Source organism: Podarcis cretensis (genome assembly GCF_951804945.1).
Source record: "Podarcis cretensis genome assembly, chromosome: 15".
In the NCBI taxonomy this organism is placed as follows: domain Eukaryota; kingdom Metazoa; phylum Chordata; class Lepidosauria; order Squamata; family Lacertidae; genus Podarcis; species Podarcis cretensis.
In genome coordinates, this window is record NC_137185.1 from 616,148 (window position 1) to 632,028 (window position 15,881).

The following is a 15,881-nucleotide window of genomic DNA, read 5'->3' on the forward strand; positions in this document are numbered from 1 at the left end:
GGCATCATTTCATAAACTTCAGTCAGGTCACCTCTTAGAACTGCATCACAGAAGATCGAGACTCTTTTATATTATTTTATTTATTTATACCTCACCCATCTGGCCGGGTTTCCCCAGCCTCTCTGGGCAGCTTCCAACAAAATATTAAAAATACAATAAAACATCAGACATTAAAAACTTCCCTAAACAGGGCTGCCTTCCGATGCCTTCTAAAAGTCAGGTAGTTCTTTATTTCCTTGACATCTGGTGGGAGGGTGTTTCACAGTGCAGGCGCCACCACCGAGAAGGCCCTCTGCCTGGTTCCCTGTAACTTGGCTTCTCGCAGTGAGGGAACCGCCAGAAGGCCCTCGGAGCTGGACCTCAGTGTCCGGGCAGAACGATGGAGGTGGAGACTAATAGACTAATGACTAATACACGGAATAAACCATAATAATCAACAAAACTGAAAAGAGCCCCCTCAAGCAGAGAAGCCAGTATGAAAAACCTGTCAAAACATAAATGACAACCCACACGCACATACAAATGTCTCTTCTGGGAGGGGGCTCCACTGAAAAGGCCCCTCGCTCACCTGAGAGCTTGAGGCGATGGCTCTGGGGCGAGATTAGTTGTGATTCCTGCAGGGGGGTTGGACTAGATGACCCCTGGGGTCCCTTCCAGTTCTACTTTGACATCTCTGAGGCTGATCTGAAAGGCCCAGGCAGGTCTGCGCGGGAGGGAAGGGGTTCAGCACCAAGCTGCTTGGTTTCCATCACGCTTTAGGCTGTGCAGAATTTGGGGAGGGGGACCCCCTGGTGCATGCTGGGAGAATCCCCCTCGGCTCAAAGGCGGGGATTTTTTTGTGCTAGGCGGTGCTGAAGGACCAGGCCCAAGTGCGACAGATGGAGCTGGAGATCCGCCCCGTCTTCCTGGTGCCGGACACCAACGGCTTCATTGACCATCTGGGCAGCCTGGTCAAGCTCCTGGACTGCCGGCAGTTCATCCTTGTGGTGCCCCTGATTGGTGAGTGTGCGCTTGCGTGTGTGCGCTCACGGACGCAGAGATGAACCCGGTGCGCTGTCTCCAAGCGCGGAGCAGCCACGTCCCTCTCGCACCTTACAAATAAAGGCTGCAAACATCACAGGGCCCACAAGAAGGGCTTGCTTAGCCCACCTGTTCTCTGCATCCTTTGGGACCCAAAGGAAACGCTTGGGTATATTGATTTGGTTTATATTCCCTCCGTGCAACTAAGGCAGTGGGTTTGGGGACCTCCTGTACATGTTCCCTCAGAGGCATACAGCCTCTTCTTCAGGCAGTGCGTCATTGACCGCTGGAACTCCTTGCCAGAGGCCCATCCATTCCAGGAGAGGCTCTCTCCTCTCCTCTCCTCCCAGTGGACTGCCCTGTTTTGAGCTGCCACCTCCCAGGGCTCCAGGCAAAGCAGCAAGCATCAGTGGAGCCTCCACACTCAGGGGCAGTCTACCTCTGAGGCGCAGGGAGGCAGAAGCAGGCAGGGGGATGAGGTCCCATGGCCCTGGCGTCCTGCATATGGCCTTCACAGAGGCCCTCTGGGGTGAGGGAGGTGGGGGCCTGACCCGTGAGGGCAGCCAGCACTTCTGTACTGGGGGGGGGGGTCTTGAGCCAGGGCGCTTGTCCCAGCCGCCAGGCCCTGGCTCTCCCTTTTCTCCTTATAAAGCTGCAGTCCGGCGACTCAGCAAAGCTGGTTCCTGTTATTGGTAAACACTCGGCCCTGGCAGATAACAGGCGGCTGCTGCTGCTGCTGCTGCTGGGTGGTCTGGCCGGGCCGGCAGGAGGGTGGAGGCACTGGGCACTCACGTCCCCCTCCCTCACGGAAGGACCGAAGCAGCTTGGGGGGGAGGGCATCCTGCTTGCAGGCAGAAGGTCCCGGGTCCCATCCCCTGTGGTGTCTGCAGGGGCGGTGGGGAGAGACTGAAACCCCAAAATGCCACTGCTGCCAGTCCCACCCCTCTCTCAACACCTTGTGCTCCTGGAGGTAAAGCGAGGTGTGCTTCCCCAGCTCAGACGGCAGCCCAGCTCCCCTGGAAACACCGCCTGAGCTTCCTCCACTGAGGGTCTTCCTCACTGAGGATCGCAGGGCAGTTTACGGTGTAAAAACACAAAAATACATGACATAACAACAAGCAATAACACCACCCAAACGCACAGTTTTAAAGGCCATGTTCAATCAGCCAGAGACCTGGGAGGAGGAGAAGAAGGTTTACTTCCTGCATTTATATCCCACCTTTTCCTCCAAGGAGCTCACTGTGGTGTGTGAACGGTTCTCCTCCTCCTGTAAATCCCCACCACAACCCTGCGAGGTAGGTTAGGCTGAGAGAAGAGAGTTTGGTGGCCGAGTGGGGGATTTGAACCCAGGCCCTGGCCTGACGCTCTAACCAAGTCCCAGACTGAAGCCCCAGACTTGCCCTCACGGCTCCTCCTGAGTTACTCCCTGCAATAACCAGAAGGCACTTGTTCTGGAGCAGGGAAGGGGTTAAAGCTCCCCCTCTTGCGCCCGGCTCCTTGAACCCGACCCTTGTGGGGAGAAGCAGCCAGGCAGCTTGGGCAGGAGCGCAAACAAGCTTCCTCTTTGAAGGCTGTTTTGCTTGGAAGCGGCTGCGAGCGGCGGATTTCGGCCCGGAGTACCAGCCGCTCTCCTCCTGTTTGATGTTCCCTGCGCTGGCTCTTCTCTCCCCCTCCCAGGCCATCCTCCCCAGAGCAAAGCAGCGGCGGTGGGGGGAGGCGGGAGAGCAGGCCTTGGCCCAGATGGGGACTGGACCAGGCCGGATGTCCCAGGAAGGGCCAGAAGTGCCACCAGCGCTGGAAAAGCCAGGGGGGCTCATAGCGACGGAGAGAGGCCTCACCCCACATTCCCCCTCTGTCTCTCCCTCTGCACATCCAACCCCCCAGCCTCTCTAAGGAATGCATACTTCCCACTTGATCTCAGCTCTTGGCGAGGAAAGCCAAAAAGAGCAGCCAGATTAACCGTCTCAGGGAGCCGGTGGGGCTGGGTGCCTGGGAAGAGGTGCCCGCCAACACGGGAAGGGCCGTAGCCCCGTAGAATCCTAGAACTGGAGAGTGGAAGGGACCCTCAAGGCTCATCTAGCCTGGCCCCCCTCCAGGGCAGGAATTGCAGTAGATTACGGCACTGCAGAAGGCCTCAGGCTCAGTCCCCCAGTGCCATCCATCTGCCAAGGGAGCTGGGGAAAGCCCCTCTTTCAAAACCCCGGAGAGCTGCTGCCAGCCAGTGCAGGCAGCACAAAGCCAGGTGGGCCCAAAGTCTGGCTCCTATGCTCCTGTTTAAAATCAGCCCCTTTATTCAGAACCGTAAGAGCTGAACTCTTGCTTCGATTTTAGCGGAAGGGGGTTCATGCAGAAGGTCCCAGTGGCATCTCCAGGTAGGGTGGGTAGAGATGCTGCTGGAAATGCTAGAATACTGCTGCCAGTCAGTGCAGACAGCATGAAGCTACTTCATTCTAGGTTCCTAGGTTCCACATTGGCTCCAGGACTTCCCTGGTGCTCGTGGCCTCGCATATGTCTGCTGGGGGTGCCATCAGGCCCCCTCGGGCTCTCCTGGGGCTCCCAGACATATTTGTCACCCAGCCCGCTGCAAAGAAAGAAAAAGCCGTTCCCAGGGACCTCTGGCAGCTTCTGCCTGGCTCCCTCTGAGGCAGGGAGAGGAGCTGTGTTGGCTGCTTCTAGCCAGGCAAGACAGACCAGCGCTGCCCCTCCCTCCTCTGGTTCCTCTCTCTCTCCGCTCATAGCCAGAGTCAGAACCTGCTGCCCCCAAGCCCAGAGGAAACGGCCAGCCTCAGGCGCAGGGGTCTCCCAAGGCCTGGGGTGGGGGCAGAAACATCCCACCCAGGAATCATACCGCCAATGCCAGCTTGGAAGGCCTTAACAGAGGGTGGGTCAAATACATGGAGCAGGAGCAGGCGCAGGCAGCCAATGGCTACTAGCCAGGGTGGCCGTACTCTGCCCCCACAGTCAGGCAGCAGTGGCGGATGCTGGGAAGGACAGGAGGGGAGGGTGGCGCTGTTGCGTTGAAGGTTTCCCATAATGGGCACCTGCTCGCCCCCTGTGAGATCAGGAGGCTGGACTTGGTTGGCCAAGGAGACTCTGCTTCTTATGGAGCCCCCAGGCCCAGAGGCAGTCTATCCTGATTCCTGGACTCAAAGCGCCATTGGCACAATCCCCCAGGCTCCTCTCACATTCTTTTCTCTCCTTCCTCCCTGCCAGTCATCAACGAGCTGGACGGGCTGGCCAAGGGCCCCGAGTCGGAGCACCGCGGGGGCGGCTACGCGCGGCTGCTGCAGGAGCGGGCCCGCAAGGCGGTGGAGTTCCTGGAGGCGCGCTTTGAGAAGCGGGACAGCTACATGCGAGCCCTCACCAGCCGCGGCAACGAGCTGGAGTCCATCTCCTTCCGCAGCGAGGACATCTCCAGGCAACAGGTGCCAGGGAGGGGGCTCCCACTTTCCGGTGGGGCGACAGGGAGGTCCTGGGTTCAAGCTTTACAGCCTTTGAGGGGCTTAGCAGGACTGCTGCTTGGTGTGCAGAAGGTTCTGGGTTGAGACCCCAGAGGACATCAGCCCCATCTCTGCCTGGGAAGGCGCTGAGCATCCTTCGCTTTTCCAAAGGGTTTGGGGGTCCTTATCATCTGCCTTGAGCCGCAATGGCTCGATGGGATCCTCCACTTCGAAGGGCAGTCTACCTGCGGCATGCCTACATGCCAGGGGTGGGCATCACCTTCATATTCCTGGCTTGGGGTTTCCCCGAGGGGTCTCTGCCTGGGGACAGCGGCTTCTGTGACCTCTACATTTCCTCTGACAGAGAGCTCTTTAGCGTATCCAACATTTGGCCTGCTCACTGTAGACCCACTGAATGAAAGAACATACCTAACTTGGATCCACTAATTTCAATGGCTGTGCCGTTAGTAGAACCTAATTGGATGCAACATTATTATTATTATTATTATTATTATTATTATTATTATTATTATTATTTTCTTAATTCCCAATATTTAGACTTGTCGGGCTCATATTTGGCTCATTAGCCAAAGATCTCCAAGCAACTTCTTAGAACACAGATAGAAACATGAACGTGAATACATTACGCCATCCATCAGATTCATCCCATAGATTTGTAGAGTTGCAAGGGACCCCCACAGGTCATCTAGTCCAACCCCCTGCAGTGCAGGAATATAGACACACACAAAAAACACCCACCTGCACCCATAACAGCAAGAGGATGCAAATAGGCAGTCTCTATTTTCAAAACACCCCCTGGGGCTGAGGGAGGGCAAGCTGAGCTATTCCTTTTCCCCGGACTCACTCCTCTCCCGCTGCTGCTGCTCCTTCCTCCTCAGGGAAACAACGACGACCTGATCCTCTCCTGCTGCCTCCACTACTGCAACGACAAGGCCAAGGACTTCATGCCGGCCAACAAAGGTATGTTTCAGGGGGAGGGCACTAAGATGCCCCTCCTGGGCGGGCAGGGGGGTCTGCCGTGCCAGGGAGGAGACCCTCCTTGCAGTCGTCCCCAACACTCACCATGTTTACTCTGCAGTAAGGTCTCCTGTATTATCAGGGGTGGGGCTTACTTAGGATTGTAGGACCATTTCATTCCCAAGCAAGAACGGGCAAATATTCACTCCGTCGCCCAACGCAAAGAAAGCAAAAAACGGCCATCTCACCTGGAGTACCTTTCAGAGTATGAAAGCCACGGCAGGGAACACGCGGGAACACCCCTTCCTCCGGCCTTCCGGAAAGTGCCGGGCCGCCTCCTGCCCTGCCCTCCTGCATCGCCTGGGGGCCTCTCCTCCTCCTCCACCCCCCCCCACCAGCTCTCCTGGCAGGGAGGCGCACAGGCCATCTCCCCCACCCCACCCACCACCAAGGCCCCGGTTTCCATCTTCCTTGGGCCAAATCCTCCTCAGCTTAACTTGTCATCTTGAGGGAGGGAGGCGTTCCCGGAGTGTTTATGCCTCGCCTGGGGTGCAGTCCAGGCGATCAGGGGATTATGGCGGATGAGGCCTGACAAACGTGACAGCCTCTGGTTTGTAACAGTCGCCTGGCCCTGAGTGCAGCAAGGGGATGGTTATTGTTACGGACGCAGGCACCCGCCCTCTTCTGAGCCGCTCTTGACTCCCGCCTCCTCTCGCCCCCCTGCAGATGACCCGATCCGGCTGCTGCGCGAGGTGGTGCTGCTGACGGACGACCGCAACCTGCGGGTGAAGGCGCTGACCCGCAACGTCCCCGTCCGGGACATCCCCACCTTCCTGCGATGGGCACAGGAGGGCTGAGCCAGGCAGCCTGCAGGGGGGCGCCGTCCCCAGGAAGCTGTGCCGCTCTGTGCCACCAGCAGGGGGCAGCCTTGAGGCAGAGGGGGGCCCTTGCGCCAAGCCACTGCCGCCCCCACCACCGTTCCCGGCTGACACCCACCAATGAACAATAAACGTGTCTCCAACCCGCCCGGAATGGCCGTGCTGTGGGTGTGAGAGAGAGGGAAGTGTTGTGTCCGCACAGGCCATGGGGGGGGGCGGAATAGGTGCGTGTCGTGTTCCCCCGCCGAGGGGGGAGGATAGGACAGCCAGAGAGGTCTCAAGCGGGCACCCCCATATTCCTTTTACTTGGCCAGGCAGGGCAAGGGGGGGATCCTTTGTGTGGAAGTGTGTGAGCCCCGATCCACTCCCTGCTGCCCCCCCCCACATTGACATCCTCTCTTCCAGCCCCCTCCTGGACCCTCGTCCTTCCCTTTTGCCACCCTGACACCTGCGTCACAGATTTCTTGAGCTTGCACCCATCCATTTTCATCATCCCCAGACACACACACTCTCCTGGTCCAGTGGTGTGGGTTGCAGAGGGAGGCCTGGGCATTGGGATCAGACCTTTAAGCTGCAGGGTTTGGGGAGTGCGGTGTCAGGGCAGGTGGGTGGAGAGAACAGGCAAGCAGGTTCCCCCGTGAAGGAGCTCTGAGGGCAGTTGGAGCTCACACAGAGAACGGCTGCCGTGAAAAAGAAGAATTGTCCCCTTGGGAGCTTGTATTTAAATGGGGGGGGGAGCCTTAACTGGCCCCGGTCAGTTGCATCGTTGGCCATCCACAGGCCCTTTGGGTCAGTGGCAGGCGGGAGGGGGCAGGATTGGGAACCAAAACAGAAAACCAAAAGAGCCAGCCATGGAAATGGACTTGTCCTGCATTCGAAGGATGCTTTTTAGATAAAACCCTTTGCTTCTGGAGGGGGTCACGCCAGATGGTTTGGGGGCACAATTCTGCCTTTCTTGGTCTGGAGAGGGGGAATCACCTCTCCCGCCTCCACCTTTGGGGTCTTCTGCACTCAAGGTCATCAGCCCCACCTGCTCGCCAAACAGGCGTGGACCCAGCCCCATGGATATGGGGAGGGGCGGCCCTCCCACAGGCAGGTGTGTCTCTTCCCCCACCCCTTTTGTTCTGCTTTTTGGCCTGCCTGGGTTTGATGGGGGGCTTGTGACAGACAAAGTAAAAAAAAAAATGTTCCTTTGTTTTCTTAATAAAAATTTTAGTAGGGAAACGCTGTTCTGTGCTGCCTCGTTTTGTGGGGTCAGGGGGAGAAGGCGGTCTGGGGAACCATCAGCCTGGAATGGGGTTTCTGAGGAGGGATGTAAATGGCACTGATTTGGGCAGAGTGGTAGCTAAACGACCCATCTCTTTTCAGGACACCCATTATGCCCGTAATGGTTTGTGTCATAGAATTCAGTGGGGTTAGAATTTGGCCAGGACCATGGGCTGGAGAAGCGGGTCAGGTTTTGAGGAATCGGGGGGGGGGGGAGCGGAGGTGTATGGCCAAAGTCTCCAACGTGGTGCCCTCCCAAGGTTGCTGGCCTCCCAGCTCCCATGTCCCTGACCGCCGACCACCAGGGCTCAGGACATTGGGGGGGGGGCACCCACAGCTCAGTTGGCCTCATCCTGGCCCAGCCATAGATCATATTTGGGTGGGGCAAGATTTCACTGAGCCAGTTTAACAATAGTTTTCCACAGTCATTTCACGTTTTTAAAAATAAACAAAAATTCAGGAGGCCAATAAATGGTGTGATAACAGCTCCAAAGAAAATGAGAGAAATTCATGGAGGGGAGGGCTCTTGTGTCTGAGTCCTGCTTGCAGGTTTCCCATCATGGGCACCTTTGGCCTGATCCAGCAGGCAATAATAATAATAATAATAATTTATTTATACCCCACCCATTGGCTGGGCTTCCCCAGCCACTCTGGGCAGCTTCCAACATAACACTAAAATACAATAACCTATTAAACATTAAAAGCTTCCCTAAACAGGGCTGCCTTCAGATGTCTTCTAAAAGTTTGGTAGTTGTTGTTCTCTTTGACATCTGATGGGAGGGCATTCCACAGGGCGGGTGCCACTACCGAGAAGGCCCTCTGCCTGGTTCCCTGTAACTTGGCTTGAGGGTTCCATGTTCATGATGTTGGATGGGTCAGGCACCCAGTAAGGCCTGTTTTAAACTGGTTCTCCTCAGCACAGACACTAAATCTTGGCCGCAAGTCACCCACAAGTTGCTATCTCCACTACCACCCCCAAGTTGTCACTATTGCTGCTTTTACCCCTCCCCAAGTGGTATGGCGGACCATGACCGGCTTGTCAAGGGCTACCTAGAGCTCTTGGGGGGGGCAGATTTGAGTCTCCCCAAAGTCCAGTCTGCAACACCGCAATCAAGCATACACTCCAGTCTCCCCCCTCCCTGAGGAAGCAGAAGCAGCCTTGTGGTGTCAAAAGAAAACTTTTATTGCTGTTGAGGTTTTTTTCCCCATGTTTATTTTTTTATTTCCGGTATAAAACGAAAGGGGAAAAGGCACATCCCATGTACAAAATGCTACGGTGGGCACAGCAGGCTGCCCCCCCCCTTTGAATACTTTGTGTTGGGGAGGTGTCTTGCTGTGTCCTCCCAGGGCTGGGTGGGTTGGGGGGGCAGCTGGCTCAGACGAAGAAGGCCCAGCCCCACGCTTGGGGGGCAGCAGGTGGGAGGTTGTGTGTGCAAATAGAGGTAAAAGGAAGATTCACATCTTAACCTGACCTTTGGTTAAAAAAGAGTTGGAGGGAAAGGGGGGGCAGCTGCGCTGGCAGGGCCTGAAGGCAAAGGGCACATCTTGTCCCGCAGCCCCAACCCCACCTTCTCCCCATAAGTGCAAAGAGAGTCTGGCAATACGTGCACTGCTCAAAGCTTGGGTTGCCCTCTTTCACCCCAAAGATGGAAGAGGCTGCCGTGGGGTTCCCCATTCCACCTCCAACAGAGCTGACAATCTGGGGAGTGTTTTGTCTTTGTCAAACAGTCCTTGGGGAGGAGGGACAAGCAGAGGGAAGGAGGGCACCCCCCAAACCACACACAAATACCCCAGAATAATCTTTGGCTCAAAGTGAGACAGTGGAAGACGGGACTTGGGGTTGGAAGACTGGGATGGAGCTGATTCAAAGGGAGAGGGACCCCATTGTGGTAAGAAGGCACACACACACCCCATCGCCGCCCCTTGGTCACAGCCGTGTGGAGTCTTTAGTAGGGGAGGAGGGGGAGTGAGGGCCCCCTCTCCTATTCACATTGCAAAAGAGGTTGAGGGGAGAGTTAAGTGCTTGCTCAGGTGAGTCCCAGGGCATCCACTCACTTGTTGCCTCTGTGGCAAAAGGGATGCAGGAAACTTAAGAACATTGCGCCCCTTGCTCTGCCCCCACAGTCACCACACAGGATTTGTGAAAAAAACTTCCGGACACTTGGACTCGTGCTCAGCTCGTGCCAGTGAGCCAGGCTGCACTGGGAGCTTCACCACCTTCCCAAAGTCACTGCACAGCAGCCAGCCTGGAAAGGGATGAGGGGAGTTGGGTGTCCAGCGACATCTGCAGAACCAGGAGTTTCTCACTCCCTAGTTCTGCAGGAAAGCACATTGTGGAGCTCTGTGTAAACCTTGAACCCGAAGGGGTTGGGTCCCATGCCAAGAGGGATTCTCACACTTCCAAGATTTAAGGCTTCCATGCCTGTTGTCCTGCCTGTCACCCATTGTGACAGGCAGAAAATCAACAGGTGTGGCAGTTTGAAGGCATAGGATGGCAATTCAGTGCATCAAGATATCTGGGTATAGCGGGACAGATGTCTATAAGATGCAAAAAGGACTGTCTGTGGGTGGCTGAAATGTACGCAGCATAAGCAGAGACCACCGACATGGTTCTCTGTGCATTCTGTGGGCAGTCCCTCTCACCCTCCTTTCTCTGGCCACTGATACCCCACTGAGCACTGGGAACCGGAGTCCACAAAGGTTTCTGGGGGCCACAAGACTCTTCAGCTGTCCCTGTAGACCCAACAGAGCTGCTGCCCTCTTTGCTAAAGCTCAGACCTGCCCAGAGGACGCCTCTGGGGCTTCCCCCAATTGAGGCAGGTAGAAATGTGGGTCTGCCCCACAGGAAAAGCTTGGGGGCGGAGGGAGAGGCAGTCAGGAGCACAACCTCCTGGCCATTTCTGGCAGGGCCAGAGGGCAGCCTCGAGGTTTGACTCCTGAAAGGGAAGGAGGAATGGAGTTGGTGGGATCAGGCCCATGACACACAGGCCTCACCTCCCAAGCAAGGGGGGGGGACAGTCCTCAAGGTGCTCTCTGGATATACTTTATTAGCCTGCTTCTTTTCCTTCCAACTCAAAACCCTGGGCACTCAAGGGTGGGGGGAAAGCATCACTGATTGTTGCTTTGTTGTTAAAGCTTTTAAGAGCTGGAGTTAGGGTTTGCAAAACAAAAAACAAAAAAACCCACATGTCCCAATTCCTGAGAACTGCACCAAGGCCCCTTTCCTGAGCAGATCCCTACAAGTCAGACAACTGGAGCTCTTTTGCAGTTTGGGCAGGCAAGATTCCCTTCTCTCCTTGAGGAGAGAGCTCTTCCATATTAAAAAAAAAAAAGCTGGGATATCATTCTGAATTGCACCACTTCAAATTTAAGGGTGGGGGGAACATTTCTAGGCCACCCCCAAAAAAACACAAGCGTGTCAAATTATAATCTCCCTGCACATAGAAAACTAGGAGAAAGTTTATCAGGAGCTCTTTTCCCTGCTGCGCTAGTTTTCCGCCCCTGCGAGGCTCCTTTCTAGAGCACTGAGCCTTGCAGAGGCTGTCAGGCCCGAGCAGGACGCCTGTTCCTTTTGCCCAATGGCGAGATCAGCTGACAGGTGACAGAGGCCATTGGGAGGGGAAGACTATTCTCCCCCTCCCCACAAAAAGAAAAAACCAGCAATGAGGCTGGACTCGATGAATCTTTGGGTCCTTCCAACTCTACGGGTGGGGGGGTGTATCTGAGGTAGGGACAATTTCACAATTCCGCTTTGGGGGGCAGCTCCACAGCTTGGCAGAGAACAGAAATAGAGAACAGAGAGAGGGGTGAGCTCTGGCTTCACGAGAGGTTGGGGGGAGAGGACGACGACTCCATGACGTCCCCTCCCTCGTCACAAATAAGAGGGGCTGAACTGTTCCCTTGGGGGGGGCTGCGCTGGTCACTTTTGGGGAGGAAGCTGTCCTTCCCCCCCGCAGTGGGGGCAAGAGTCACCCCCTCTCCTGGGCAGAACACAAAGGCACTCTCACACCCCAAACAACTTGGGGGAACCCCCTTCCCTCCCCCACAAGCCCCGGTCCGTGGAGGGAGAGCGTGAGGGGGGTGATGCGGGGGTCGTCAGGGGGGTGAAAAGCGCTCTATGGTCCGGGCGTGGTGGTCGTTGTGCAGGTGGGCGGCGGCGGCGGCGGCAGCAGCTGCAGCGGCCGCGGCTCCCTGGGCGAGCACCTCGGCCGCCTTGTCGGGGCTGAGCCCGAGGTAGAGGCCCTCCATGGCGGCCTTGGGGTCGGCGGCGGCGGCCAGGAAGTGCGAGGTGTGGCTGAGCAGCTCCTTGTCGTGTTGCTGCTGCTGCGCCAGGCGCGCCATGGCCAGCACGCCCTCGGGGAAGTCCAGCTTGAGCTTGCCGTCGGGGCCCGCCGCTGCAGCCGCTGCAGCCGCCGCCGCTGCCGCCGCGTGCATCTTCATGTGGCTGAGCAGGTTCCTCTGCTGGGCGAACTTGCCCCCGCACACCTGGCACTCGTAGGGCTTCTCTCCGGAGTGGATGCGCATGTGCTCCGTCAGGCGGTACTGGCGCGTGAAGCGCATCCCGCACGCCTCGCACGCGAAGGGCTTGAGGCCCAGGTGGCTCCGCATGTGGCGGGTCATGGTGCCGCGCTGCGTGAACTTCTTGCCGCAGATGGAGCAGGGGTAGGGCCGCGTCAGCCAGTGCGTCTTCTCGTGCTGCCGCAGCGTGGCCGGGTCCTTGTAGGCCTTGTCGCACGACGAGCAGCGGTAAGGACGCAGCAGGTCGCACGCCCCCGACGGCACCGGCGGTGGCGGAGGCCCCTGCTGCTGCGGCAGCGACGACGGCGGAAGAGGTTTGTCCAGAAAAGGAGAGCCTTGCCCGGCGGCGGCAGCCGCCTCGGCGGCCTCCTTGCGGTACAGCTCCTCTTCCTCGTTGTGCGCCTCGACGTGCGCGTTCAGCTGCTCCGACGACGGGAAGCCCTTCCCGCAGGGGATGCACACGTACAGGTTGTCGCCGCCGAAGCTCTCCGGCTCGTAGCCCAGGTAGCGCTCCAGGCTGCCGCCGGCCGGGGAAGGCCCTCCGCTGCTGCAGCCCGTCTCCTCGCTAGTGCTCTTGTCGTTCTCCAGGTCCTCTCCGTCGGGCTCGCCTGCACCGCCGCTCTCCAAGCTCGGGTAGCGCCGCGGCGGCTGCTCCTGCGAGGAGGGCGACTCGGGCTTGTGGTCCAGCTCGCCCTCCTTGTCCCGCCGCCCTCCCCGGCAATCGCCCCCGCCCTCGTCGTCGTCGTCCTCGTCGTCCTCCACGTAGCCGCCCACCAGCGGCTCGTGCTTCATCCAGCGGTAGAAGAACTCCGGCGGCGCCACCTCGCCGGCGCGCCCCGACGGCTCCGACCCGGGGCTGCCTCCGCGGTGGTGGTGCAGGAGGTGGTGGAAGGGCGCCTGCAGCTGCGAAGGGGCCGCCTCCCCGAAGGCCGAGTGGTTGGGCAGCAAGGCGGGGCTCTCGGGCCTGGCGTTCTCGCGACCCTCCATGGTGGCGCGCAGGCGGCTGTCCGGCGGCGGCGGCGGCGGGGCGGGCAGCTGCGGCGAGGGCCCGTTGGGGCTCTTTTTGGAGAGGTCGAGGCCGCAGAGTGGAGAGCAGAGGCGCTCCGGGGGGCACAGACCGGCCCCATGAGGGTGCGCGGAGGCTGCGGCGTACAGCTCCCCGCAGTGGGTGCTGAGCGGCTCGGAGGGGCGCGGCGGCAGCCCCGGGGGCGCGTAGCAGCTCTGGATGACGGGCGTGGCTGCGCGCAAGCCGCGCGCCAGCTTGCCGAAGGGCGAGTAGCCGCCGCGGAGCTGGCAGTACTTGCCCGAGCGCTTGAGCTTCTTCTTGCACAAGGCCACCAAGTCTGGGATCTGCAGGTAGCTGGCGGCGGCCAGCACGGCGCCCAGGCTGGGCTCTCCCTCTCCGCCGCCGCCGTCAGAGTCGCCCAGGCGGCCTGTGTAGATGAAGTCGAGGACGGCGCGGAAGACGCCCGGGCTGACCATCTCCTGGTCCAGGTTGATGAGGTTGTCGTGGACCACCAGGGCCTTGAGGTAGGCGCTGCTGGCCGCCAGCACGTTCTTGTGCGCGCGGAAGAGCGCGTTCTGCACCACCAGGATCACGTCGCACAGGAAGCCCTTGGTGCGCTGCGCGTTGAGCTGCAGCAGCAGCTGCCGGGAGTGGCCCGCCGACTCCGACGAGGCGTCCAGCATCGCTGCGCCGCGCTCTCCTGCAGAAAGAGACGCACGGAAAAAGAGAGAGAGCCCGGCGGGCAGCGTCAGCGCGGGGGCCCAGCCTGCCCGCACCGCTGCCCTCTCCTGTCCCACGACGGCGCGGACGCCCCCTCGGAACGTGTGTGACTCTGCCTCGGCCCCGGGCTCCTCGCAGGGCACTCTGGACTCCTTCCCCCAGTCTGCCCTTATAGAGGGGTTTCCCTCTCAAGGAAGGAGGAGGCGGCGGCGGAAAGGGGGGATGTTCAGCCCCCCGGTATCTCCGCCGTTGCCGATCGCATCCCACGCCCCCCTCCGGGTGGGGAGGGGGGGCAGGGCTAAGCGTTCACACCTGGAGGGGGCAGCGCCTGCAGAGCTCATCCACGTCTCTCCCCTCGCCCAGCGCAACCACCCTGCGGAGCCAACCGGCCAAAAGCACTGATGCAGCCGCCGGCCTCTCCGTTTCCACTCGTCTCCCTCTGGCCACGATCCGGCTTTCAGAAGGCTCGCTTTCTGGATGCCGCCTCGGAGACCCCAGAGAGCACAGCGAGCCCCGGTCTTCTGCCCTCCGGAGGTCCCCAAGAGGCGGCTGCCCCACGCTTTCTAGCCCTGAGCCTTAAAGGCTGGAATCCTAAGCGAGCGTCGTTACTAGAGAGTCAGCCCCCTTTCATGCAGCGGGACTGGCTTCCGAGTAAGCCCTGCACCGTCCCTGCCCTTCTTCCAACCGTCTCTCCAAGCGCGCCTCGCGGGGAATCCGGGCCCCGGGAGCAGAAGGCACCGCTTGCACCCAGCTAGCGGTCCGGCAAAACAAAACTCAGAGGTTTGGGGGAGGCTTCTGGGCCCAGGAAACTGTTCCCCTTGCTCCACTTTGGAGCTGGGATCCGAAGCACCCTCTGCAGGGAGCGCCCAAGCCGAAGCGAAAGCGGCCCTGCGCTCCCTTCCAGCCGCGAACAGGGCGAGGCCTGGTCTGCCTCTTCCAACTCCTCACCAGCCCCAGTTAGGAGGGCCAGCTCCGTCCCCGGGGTGAGGTGCGGGGTGCATAAGCGGAGCTGAGGGCAGGGTGAACCATGCCTAAGTTGTGGTGTTTGTTAGTCATAGGTCCCTGCCAAAAAAAGGGGGCGGCATTATGTGCGATCTGGTCAAGGCCACGGAAATGTCAAAAATGCATTTCGGGAAAGTTTAAAAACAAAAACAAATTCCAAAATGTGAAGGAGAGTGGCGGGAGGAGAAAGAGAAAGCTGAGAGATTTGACGGAGAGAGAAGAAGGAGCCGCCCCCCCCCTGCTCTCTGGGCTGCAGAGTTGACAGCCCGACGGAGCCCGCTCCGCGGCCGGGAAAAGCGCTTCCAAAGCCGCTGGCCTCGGAGGAGACAGAAGGGAAGGCCGCTCGGCCGGCCGAAGGGGGATCTTCCGCCCCAGGACCGACTGCGGAGCGAAGAGCGGGGCAAAAACCATCCTCTGCTTTCCAAGTTCTTCCGAAGGAAAGTCGCCTTCGGTTGTGCCTCCCGCTCCGGGGTGACATGTCGGGCAGGGCAGGCTAGCTTGGCGGGGCGAACAGGGAGAGCCGCAGCGCAGCTCAAGCTGAGGATCGGGCGCGCGGAAAAGCGCCGCGCCTGGGACTGGGGGAGGGGGCGGAAAGAAAGGACTTTTCTTTTCCTGGGGGGGACGGGACAGTAAAGTATTTTCGCTGGGTCTCTTCGGAAAGGGCGCGCAATCTGAAGTGCCTCCCACCAGCCCGCCGCGCCGTCTTACCCGGGAGCCCCGTCGAGTCAGCCAGGCAGGCGAGGTCCGTGTGGACGCGCATGGCTTAGCGGGCTGCGCTACTGCCGTGGCAGCGGCGGCGCCCGTCCCTCACCGGCGCCTCAGACCTCTTGGCCGCCGCTGCTCGCTCTTGCTGCTGCTGCTGCTGCTGCTGCTGCGCTTGAGCCCCATGTGCCGGGAGCGCAGCGGCGGCGGCGGAAAAGGTAAAGGCCGGGCCGCGAACTCCGCCTGACCCCGAGCTGAACTCGGGCGTGTTCAAGGAGCCGCCGCGGCTTCCTCCTCCTCCTCCTCCTCCTCTGGGCCAGAGAGAAGCAAGCGGAGCAGGACGGGGCGGGC

The 15,881-nt window shown here is 59.3% G+C and overlaps 2 protein-coding genes across 5 annotated transcripts in view; one reads left to right on the forward strand and one right to left on the reverse strand.

Annotated features, from left to right (window-relative positions):
- SMG6 (SMG6 nonsense mediated mRNA decay factor) overlaps positions 1–7,540 on the forward strand; it is an 87,677-nt gene extending 80,137 nt beyond the window's left edge. For all 4 annotated transcript variants that reach the window (XM_079955400.1, XM_079955401.1, XM_079955402.1 and 1 more), the window contains exons 16-19: positions 846–999; positions 4,234–4,445; positions 5,360–5,441; positions 6,165–7,540. In XM_079955400.1, the coding sequence (XP_079811526.1) occupies positions 846–999; positions 4,234–4,445; positions 5,360–5,441; positions 6,165–6,295 (579 nt within the window). In that variant the 3' untranslated portion in view covers positions 6,296–7,540. The remainder of the gene's footprint in view (positions 1–845; positions 1,000–4,233; positions 4,446–5,359; positions 5,442–6,164) is intronic.
- Positions 7,541–8,741: 1,201 nt separating this feature from the next.
- On the reverse strand, positions 8,742–15,814 carry HIC1 (HIC ZBTB transcriptional repressor 1). Its single transcript, XM_079955586.1, has 2 exons — positions 15,537–15,814; positions 8,742–13,806 (listed from the first exon to the last, which is right to left on the reverse strand). The coding sequence occupies exons 1-2, from the start codon at positions 15,586–15,588 to the stop codon at positions 11,678–11,680; spliced, it is 2,181 nt and encodes a 726-aa protein (XP_079811712.1). The 5' UTR covers positions 15,589–15,814; the 3' UTR covers positions 8,742–11,677.
- Between the last annotated feature and the right edge of the window lie 67 nt (positions 15,815–15,881).

What these genes read in the sequence shown, in the direction of transcription:
- HIC1 (XM_079955586.1), bottom strand. Translation starts at nt 15,588, where the DNA reads ATGCGCGTCCACACGGACCTCGCCTGCCTGGCTGACTCGACGGGGCTC. An exon ending in TGACTCGACGGGGCTCCCGG is followed by an intron (nt 13,807 to 15,536) that starts GTAAGACGGCGC and finishes CTCTTTCTGCAG; the next exon opens with GAGAGCGCGGCGCAGCGATG.